The sequence below is a fragment of the Lepidochelys olivacea genome (genome assembly GCF_965140295.1).
Source record: "Lepidochelys olivacea isolate rLepOli2 genome assembly, chromosome: 24".
Taxonomy (NCBI): Eukaryota; Metazoa; Chordata; order Testudines; family Cheloniidae; genus Lepidochelys; species Lepidochelys olivacea.
The window spans coordinates 1,936,043-1,946,005 of NC_140434.1; the positions used below are offsets into that span (position 1 = coordinate 1,936,043).

The window sequence follows — 9,963 nt, forward strand, 5'->3', positions numbered from 1 at the left end:
CTGGCTTTTGAGACCCCCCCGTAATGCTGTTTGGGGAACTAGAATGCACATACCAGCCTCAGGATTCCTGCAACCCTCTGCACCGCTCTCTGTGCCCCTTGTTGGCTGGTTGCACAGAGCAAACGCCCAAACACCGCCTTTGAAGCGACCCTGGCAGGCGTTACTTTCTGTACAGGTTCCAGAATTCTCGCCTGGGCGTGCCGGGCGTGGAGCGTTGCACAAGGCTCCCGATATCATTAAAGAAGGAAACGATAACGCCGCAGTCTAAGGGCGTGGTCTGCGCAAGACTCAGCTCAAGGAGGGTATAAAAGCATCTGATCTCTGTGCTGTATTCACCACACCTGACTGATTGTCTCCTCTTCCGCACTCCGAGACTCGGGTAAGTCCGTTTATGATAAGTAGCCCTATTATTTATTTATTTGAACCACACGCCAGCTTTTCTAACCAACTGCCTTGTATAGTGCTTTATAAACAGGGGATATTGCCGGGCTGCTTTAGGGGGATCACGAAGCAGGACCCCCCGCCCCCCCCCGCCCCGAAGCAGGGATAGGAAATGCTGCTGCAAGTAAAGGATATTCTCCAAGGCACACGGAGAGGGCTTTAGATTCTATGTTTGAACATCAAGGGGGGCAGACGCAGGGCTCATGGGAAAGGTAAGTCAGGGAGCATCCAAAAGCCTGCTTTCCTCAGGAAAAGCTGCCTTCATGGATACACTGCTGGACTAATGCTGAGGAGAGCTGGGGTTAATTCCCACTCTGCCATAGCCTCCCTGAGTGATTGTAATCACTCTGTGCCTCAATTCCCCATCTGTAAAAGAGGATCAATAATCCTTTCTCTGCCACATCCCCACTTAGAGGCAGGGACGCTCTATGTACAGCACCTAGCCTAGTGCAATGGTGGCTTGATCTCAGCTGGGGCCTCTCCGAGCTATTTGAAAACCAGTGATAACATGATACTGTTCTTGGTACCTTCCGAAAGACTGGACAAGCGTCGATCAAGGCGGACCGAGACAGAAGGGAGAGTTCGTTCGTGTGTTAACTGTCATCCTGTTTCAGGTTCCCTAGGCACTCAGCGAGATGACGAGCAAGCTGGAAAAAGCCTTGAATGACATTATCGAAGTATACCACAAGTACTCTGAAAGTGAGTGCAGCGAGGATGATTACCTGCAGAAGGATGAATTCAAGAAGCTGCTCAAAAAGGAGGCCAACTCATTTCTGAAATGCACTCTGCCGGTAAGCTGAGACATGGTGCTGTCTGTGGGAGGCGTTGGGAGTCTCCATGATGGTGATTTACTGCCCCTGGGGATCTGGCCTATCATTTTTCTTTGCTTTACTTCTCTGGGAGACAGTCACCACATTAGTGGCCCGAGAGTCAAGTGGGGCAGTAGAAGTTAATCTGAAAGCAAATGCTGCTGAGCATCTATTTATGCTGCTTTAACCCAACGTTTGCTCCACTAGCGTGGAGAAGAACGCTGGATCGATCGAGAAGAAACATATCCAGAGACCAAGAGATACTGAACTTTATTCTGGACCTTCTCTCTTCCCGTCTTGGCAAATGCCTTGATGGAAAAGCTGGCAGAGCCAGTAAGGACCAAAGAAATGGTTGAGTAGCCTCAGAGAGATGAATGGGGATTTCATGGTACACACGGAGGGTTTTCTCGAAGCACTTTCAGTTTCATATTTTCTCTGTCAGTGATTAGCAGTCAGCTAACTCCCCCTGAAAGACACTGGGAGCCGGGTGTCTAGCAGCCCTTTGGAGCTTTGAAATCTCTCCCCACATCCAGAGGTTGCAGAATAGTATTTTGCTGTTAAAAGTTGCAAGGAGGGTTCACTGACAACCACTGGGAGTGCAACCTCCTACCACCGTGTTACTAATGGATGCTTCTTTTTACTCTTCCTTCATTTGCAGTACGGGATGGAAGAAGCTGACTACATAGAAGACCTGTTTCAGAAGGCCAACAAAAACAAAAATGAATGCCTCCATTTCGAAGAGTTCGTTACCACCCTGGCGAAATTGGCCATACATGCTCACAATATGTCACACACGGCTGTGAAGCAGGGTGAGGGGCAAGGGCAAGGACATGTGCATGGCCCCCATTAACTTGGGCCTGAGCATAATTCTGGCCCCGCTCCTGGAAGCTCCTCTGGGCACGGGTGTCATGGCTGTGGCACTAACCTCAGCGATGACCCTAACCACCGAAATCAGGGAGACCCTTTGAGTTAAAACGAGATGAGATTTTGTAAATATCGAATGTAACCAGAGAATCTTTGCCTGTTTGGGCTGATAATGTAGCAATAAAACTCTCCTCCAATGCACTCCCCTGTGTCTGTTTGCCGTGTTCTTCAGTCTCCTGACAATGGTGTAACAATGGTCCTACTCACGGCGTATGAGAGCTAGTGTAAATGGGGGTGGGAGAGGAAGGGTGGCCTGGCGGATAAGATACAAGCAGGAGTCAGGAAGTCTGGGCTCTATTCCCAGCCCAGGACTGCGAGCCAGGACTCCTGGGTTCTACTCTCACATTTGCCACTGACTCAGTGGGTAAACTTAGCCAAGTCATGTTGCTTCTCATCTGACTGCTCTGGGAGGAAGGATTGTCTGGTGGGTAAAATGGAGGTTCTGGGAGTCAAGACACATGGGTTCTATTCTAAGCACCAGCCAGGAGTCCTGGGATCTGTTCCCACTTCTGCTCCACTCTGACGTTGGGTAAAGTTAGGCAAGTTGCTTCCCTTCTGCATTCCTCAGCGTTCTCCCTCTGCCGAACGGCAAGGCAGAAGGCTGTAGGAAACGAAATACAGCTGAATGGCGCTGAGGCTGGGGCAGTGAGAGCGGGTCATTAAACATGACACACTCATGCAATGCTGTTCAAATACAGGCTAATGCCATAGCAGGTTGCATTCGCACCTTGGTCGTTCAAGTCCTCGCATCGGACTCACATTAGGGACCAACCGGGACCTGGTCCGATACAAGGGTGAGCAGAGTACAGTTAAGCCCTAGGCATAGCTGATGGACAGCAAGTCTCCTGCTTCCTGCAAGAGGGCAGAGGCAGGATACGGCCTGAAGCATCTTCCTCATGGTGCTAGTGAGATGCTCAGCTCGGCACGCTGACCTCTGGCCTCACCCCTCTTCCTAGGCAGAGGTGCTGTGACGGTTGCACAGTGCAGCGCTCCCGTAATGCTGGGTCAGCTTCTCTGGAGCACCCGGTCCCTCCCATCACTTTTCACCCTGTGTTTATATGCATAACGGTCCATGCTTGCAAAAAGCAACGAGGCCACCCTGGTACACAGCTCACATGGGCCCACCCTGATGTTCCCACCTCCGAAATACACCATGTTAGCTCTGGTGACCGGGCACTTTGCTGGGTGGGTGGTCGGTCAGAATTGAACTCTGGACCATCAGTGCTAAAAGAGGAGCCTTCACCCTTGAGCTAAAGGAGTAACTCTGTTAGTGGGTAGCGTAGGAGCCGATTGTTTGACTGCACTCACAGTTCAGTCTTAAAAATGTTCAAGAGACCAAATAACCAAGCATAGCCCGTTTATTGTCTAAAGACAGAACAGTACAATATGAAATACAGCCCCTCTGTCTGGGAAGCATATTCTCACAGTGTGTTTACCTTACACACAAGGTGTGCTTCAAAGAGATGCATTTCAGCACCTTACAAACCTTTCTCTACATCCAATCCACCAGTTCCTACCAGTTCCTTAACTTGTTCTGTACCTTGCTTTATTCTGGATGCTAGAATTCCCGGTACTGGTCCGTAAGGTACCTCTTTGTATTAGCCCATGTCCTGTTCGGTATACTCCACTCCAGACAGTGATGAGCCATGACAGGACTCCCTAAGTGTCCTGGGGAGAGAGTATTCATGCACCTTTGCTCTGACACGGTTCCTATTTTCGAATGTCAATGCTGACTTCAGCTTTGCGAAGGGTTTGTGGGATACCTGACGGGGTGAACAGAACTGTGGGCATATGGTGTGCAGTAAATAGTATATAATGTGTACTAGAAGAATACCACGCACATAGTACCTATTAACATGGTGTAGATTATGCGTAACATATATGTATTGGCTAACACTGAACTCCAGCCTTCCTCGCTGGCTCCTGCTCCCTGCACGCGCCTTGCCCTGTGCCTGAGTGCTCAGGATCATCTCTCTGGAAAGCCACTAGCCCCCTTCCTCCCACTGGCTCCATCCCATAGCTCTGTCCAAACTCAGGCTGGCCTTATAATCCCCAGCAAGCCTGGTTTCTAGTCACATCCTTCCCCTTATGACACTGACTCCTCCACTCACTTCCTTCACCTAGGGAGATGCTAAACCGATTGGAGTGTCCACACCAAGGTTTGTGCTTGTTGCTGTACATCAGTTTTAAGGCAGTGTGTGCAGACAGGGCCCGGGAGGTTTTCCCAGGCCATGCAGATCCCATCCGGTCGGGCTGGTACTGTGGATCTTGCCTGTAGGACTTCGTAGAGGAGGTGTGTCCCAATGCTGTCTAGGCACAGAGGCAAACAAAGGGGATGGCTGAAGGCTGGAGCTGATTGTGTGGCAGATGTGCCCATCGGAAGGCAAAAATATTCAGCTTGATCAAATGGGCTCATTAAAGGAGGTTGCTGCAAGCTCCACAGAAAAGGCTTGGGAGGATACGAAATCTTCCAGGGTCACGTGAAACCGGGACTCAGTCCCATGTGAAACTGGGGTCTGAGCTGTCGAGGATGGGGAGACAAATCCAGGGAGTTTCGAAGAATGACAGCTCTGAGTGTATTCGGGGCCTGACAGCCTTTGCTGATTGCTCTCCACCTGTCTAACACCCAATTGGGGCACTCTTTTTTGGGCTGACTAAATAGGTCCATTGCAAAATGACAAAGGCAATTTCAAACTGGAAGAAAGGTGTGCAGTTTTTGCAGCGAGGGTAATTAACTACTGGAACAGCTTGCAAAGAATCAGAGCTTATTAGGGTTGGAAGAGACCTCAGGAGGTCATCTAGTCCAATCCCCTGCTCAAAGCAGGACCAACACCCACTAAATCCCTTGCCTAGGGTTGTGGTTTTTGCCATGGAAATTTGGTGAAAAAAACCAAAACTTTTGGCTGAAGCTAGAAAAATTCTATTCAGAATTGCTGCCACGTGCCCCCTCATGGGGGTTGTAGTTGGATTTCTCATGCCCTGATTCTTCTCTACAGGCTGGTTTCCCTCATTGGACTACATCTCCCATGATCCACCTTGACCCCGCTCTCTTGTTCAGCTGTTGCAGTGTACCATGGGAGTTCCTAGCTGCAGTGCATTCTGGGAGATGCAGCCTGGCTGAGGAACCTGGCCCCGCGAAAAGGAAGGGGGCATAAGGCAAACAACTCCCATGAGACCCTGAATTGCAATGTGTCAGTTTTCGGCTGTTCTGTTTCCTCAGGAGAAGCGGAATGTTTCTGCGGAAAGTAGACGCTTTTCATCAAAGAATTCATTGAATTGAAAACCAAGTGGCCTGTCGAAAACCATTTTTGATGGCAGGTTATCAGCCAGCCCTGCCTGAAATCTTCCAATCCAGATGGGTCCTTTTAAGAGATGGGCTCTAGTTCCATCACAAGCAACTGGGCTCGGTGCAGGCATCCCAGGGGAAGGGGCAGGGAGGGGCGTAACGTGGCCCACGCTAGGCAGGAGGTCAGACGAGAGGATCATAACGGTGCCTGTGTGCTCCCAGATTCAGAGTGCAACCGTCTCCCACACGTGTCCTCAGGTCCTGCTCTGGTGCAGGCCGAGGCTCAGTCCCACAAGGGGCAGGGGAGAGAATATCGAATGTGTCCGGGACTTAGGGCAATAGCAGGTAGAAGTTAAGCAGCAGGACACAAAAAGCTACCACCTTCCCCGGCCAGTGCTGTGGTGGCCGTGCCCAGATTCCCCAGGGGACGGGAGGTCTCCCCCACCACACGCCCCGGCGGATAACAGCCGGATAACAGTTCCACCGCTGGAACCCCAGCGTTACATGGCACCCCAGCCCTCCAACCTCTCCTTGCTGGGACGGGTCTCCCATGAGCCAGAGTCTGGCTGGCCCTCAGCTTGCCCAGACAGAGAGCTGTGTTATGTCACCCCCTCACAGGGGCGTGCACAAGTGGGGGCAAGCAGGGGCAGAGGCCCCCTCCCCCCAGTAGTCATCGGGGGGCACAGAACTCCTCCAGCCCTGGCGGTGGAGTTAAGAGCAAGCCCCTGCTGGGTGGGGGGAGGGGGCGGGGAGAGGAAGCTCCTGCAGGGGGAGGGAAGAGCGAGCTCCTGAGGGTTCACAGAAGGTGCCCCTCCAAAAGGGGTCAAATTTAAATTCCTGCGCACGCCCCTGCTGCCTCATGGAAGCGCTGGTAGGAGCTAGGCCCGTGTTGACTTGCACGGCCTCACCCGCCCCTGGGCTGGCAGAGGTACCAAGCTGAGCTCTGAGGGCGCCTGCACGGGGAGTCGCCTGTCGGCTCGCTCAGCCGCTGGGCGTGCCGAACGTCTGACGGTCACACGCGCTCCACACACCTGGAGCTGGAATGTGACGAGTGGGGTGCCACAGGACAGGTGGGTCTGTGCAGAAAAACGATGCAAGGTCCCACTGAAGAGAGCCATTGTGCTGGTTTTGCAAGACCCACAGAGGAACCAGGATGTGGGTTCTGGCTGAAAACACTCCGTGACAGGCAGGAGGAAGAGGCAAAGATACAGCAAGTTGAGTCAGGGATAGTAGGGACAACCAGCTGCAACTGCCCCTTAGTCCTGGCTTCTGGGCACGATGGAAACAGAGAAACTGAGCTCTTGTGTTCTCCTGTCTCCTGCCCTCCGACTGGCTGGTGCTATGCCCCCTATTTATCATAGGAGAGGCTATGCTGCTGGGTGAGGTGACCGGCTTCAGGAGACACACCAGCCCTAGCTCCAGAAAGCACGGTTGTGACAGCCCCGGGGAACTAGCCACCTTAGGTACGTACCCAGGAGAGACCCCCAAATTTTAGAGTTTAAGGGCAGAAGGGACCACAAGACCATCTAGCCTGCCCTCCTGTATATCACAGACCCCCAGAGCCCCCAAGCTAAACCCCCACATTGGTAGGTATAGTTGGGATTATGTTTTCCAATGTGCATTACTTTGCATTTATCAACATTGAATTTTATTTGCCATTGTAAAAAGAACAGGAGGACTTGAGGCACCTTAGAGACTAACGAATTTATTTGAGCGTAAGCTCTCGTGAGCTACAGCTCACTTCATCGGATGTAGCTCACGAAAGCTTATGCTCAAATAAATTGGTTAGTCTCTAAGGTGCCACAAGTCCTCCTTTTCTTTTTGCGAATACAGACTAACACGGCTGCTACTCTGAAATTTGCCATTGTGTTGCCCAGTCACCCAGTTTTGTGAGATCACTTTGTAGAACTTCGCAGTCTGCTTTGGACTTGGCGATCATGAGTAATTTTGTATCATCTGCAAATGTTGCCACCCCACCGTTTACCCCGTTTCCCAGATCATTGATGAGTATGATGAACAGCACTGGTCCCTGGAGGACACCAGGATTTACCTCTCTCCAGTCTCACCATTTATTCCTATCTTTTACCTGGAGTGATTGGCAATGCTTTCAGGATCATCTAACCATCCTTAATTTAATTTAATGACAAGCCTTTTGTTATCTTAATCACCCTGCCTCTGTGTAGAGACAAACTCCCTGCCCCAAGGGCGGCAGTTGGGAGCAGCACAGAACTCACCACTTTCCACCCTCAAGCCGTGTTGCAGTTAAGAGCTCTCTGGGGCTAGGGCCTGTGCTGTGAGCAGACCTCAGGTAGGAAACTCGGGGGTGGGGTAGAGCCTCCCCTGCCCCCCCAAATGGCGCCCCTGGCTCAGAGCGCCCTCCCCCTCCCATCTCCAGCCCTGGCCAGCCCTGCTGCTTCAGAGGAAGGAGACCAGGAATACATTTGGGGAGTGGGGGTGGGGGGTTTCTGTTCTGACCCCTGCAGGGGGGCCGGCTGACATGAGCTTTTATGGACATAAGACATAAACCGGAAGTCGGCCGCAGGGCTGCTGAGCCCCCCGCCCCGACCATCGCAAGCCACCCCGTCACACACACACAGTCGCACTCAGAAATGCGTCCAGCTCTCTCTTAAAGCTCATGGCGTTGTCTGTCCCTGTGACAATCAGGGTCCTGGCTCCCCCAGGGGAGAACAGAAGGTTTAAACGGCCCCTGCTCCGAAGGCTGATAGACTGAGGTTCTCGCAGACTAAGAGGGAGTCCTCCACGAGACCCTCTGGCTTCTAGCCCTCGAGGGACTTGGGGTGAGAACACTCAGCTGGGATGGGGCAAGGTGTCCGAAAGTGCAGGAACATTGCCAGTGACCCCAGAGTGGGTGTGACCCGTCATAAGGGTACCATCTGCATCATGCCCGAGATAGGGCAAATGACTTAGGGAGGAGGGAGTGTCTCTCTCGAAGTAGGAATGAATCAGGTAATTACCATAAAGTGAGAGAATCGGGTTGCGGCATGAACATGTGTGGAGCAATCGCTGCTGAAACAGGGCGACGGAAAACTGCATAAAAGGTCTGAGCAGAGTAGTCAGAACTCAATAGGTCATTGATCCGTCTCTGAGAGTCCTTAGGAGACGCGGGTAAGTCTGTTTACAACCAGCTCTTTTAAAACCTTGTGACCCAGCTGGTCACCACTGAGCAAAACGTTTGGCCTGTAACTTCTAACATCAGCTGAACTAACTCTGAAAAATAGTAATCGCTGATCACAACTGGACTTACCCAACCCCCGAGACAGGAGTCCAGCGGCGTACCAGTCAGTGTTTGCCATAAGAATGCTCCACTCCCGCATCTTTTATAGTCTCCCTCTTCCACTCCCGCCCACTGACAGTAGACCAAGGATCACAGCCCATGGGAGACAAGACTGTTATGTGCCACAGGCAGAGAACGGGAGGCACGGAGGGGCCCCAGTAATGGCAGGGAAATAGTTAAATGAGATACCCCCGGAGAATCCTGCCACGGACCTGCCCCCACACGCTGCAGAGGAAGGTGCAAAACCCTCAAGGTCCTGCCAGTCTGCGCTGAATTCCTTCCCGACCCCGCCTGTGGCGATCGCTCAGACCCTGGGCACGTGGGCAAGGACCAGCGAGCCAAGCCCCTGAGCAAGAGACTGCTCCCTGCTGCCTCAGAGCAGGGTGCCACTTCAGATTCTGGGGTGTGTGTGTGGGCAACTCAAGCCCCCTGTGATTCCAGGGGTTACTTGAGCACTTGAGAACTCTAGTTTTTTGGCAGATAACTTAGCAATTAGCTGACAGGAGCCCTATATCTAATTCCTATACAAAAGAAAGAAAATTAAATAATTAGACTCACTCAGCTCTAATACTAACGTGTTCTGACATCTTGTGGCAAGTCACTTAAGGGACACTGGTTAGGTTTATAATTTGAACGTATATTCTTACTTTGTTACTAACTCTGCGGAGAGAGAGACTCTGTCAGGACTCCTGGGGTCTATCTCAGCTCTGGGAGGGGAGCAGGGTCTAATCGGTTACAGTGGGGAGCAGATACATCTGGGTTCAATATAAGAACATCAGAACGGCCATCCTGGGTCAGACCAAAGGTCCATCTAGTCCAGTACCTTGTCTTCCAAAAGTGGCCAAAGCCAAGTGTCCCAGAGGGAATGAACAGAACAGGTCATTGTCAAGTGATCCAGCCCCTGTCGCCCATTCCCAGCCTCTGGCAGAGATGCTAGGAACATGCAGATAATGGTGTTGCATCCCTTCCCACCCTGGCTAATAGCCATTGCTGTACCTATCCTCCACGAACGTATCTAGTTCTTACTGGAACCCTGTTATAGTCTTGGCCTTCACAACACCTTCTGGCAAGGAGTTCCTCAGCTTGACTGTGAAGAAATACTTCCTTTGTTTGTTTTAACTCTGCTGCCTGCTCATTTCATTGGTGACCCCTGGTTCTTGTGCTATGTGAAGGAGTAAATAACATGTCCTTTTTCAATTATTCTGCAC

The 9,963-nt window shown here is 51.7% G+C and overlaps 1 protein-coding gene across 1 annotated transcript; it reads left to right on the top strand.

Annotated features, from left to right (window-relative positions):
* The first annotated feature begins 313 nt into the window (after positions 1–313).
* LOC311512268 (protein S100-A7-like) lies at positions 314–2,315 on the top strand. The gene is made up of 3 exons (XM_084613400.1): positions 314–379; positions 1,056–1,232; positions 1,909–2,315. The coding sequence occupies exons 2-3, from the start codon at positions 1,077–1,079 to the stop codon at positions 2,098–2,100; spliced, it is 348 nt and encodes a 115-aa protein (XP_084469526.1). The 5' UTR covers positions 314–379; positions 1,056–1,076; the 3' UTR covers positions 2,101–2,315.
* Positions 2,316–9,963: the final 7,648 nt, after the last annotated feature.

Bases quoted from the DNA above. Each gene is read 5' to 3' on its own strand.
- LOC311512268 (XM_084613400.1), top strand. From the start codon at position 1,077: ATGACGAGCAAGCTGGAAAAAGCCTTGAATGACATTATCGAAGTATAC. The intron at 1,233-1,908 runs GTAAGCTGAGAC...CTTCATTTGCAG, and splicing joins TTCTGAAATGCACTCTGCCG to TACGGGATGGAAGAAGCTGA.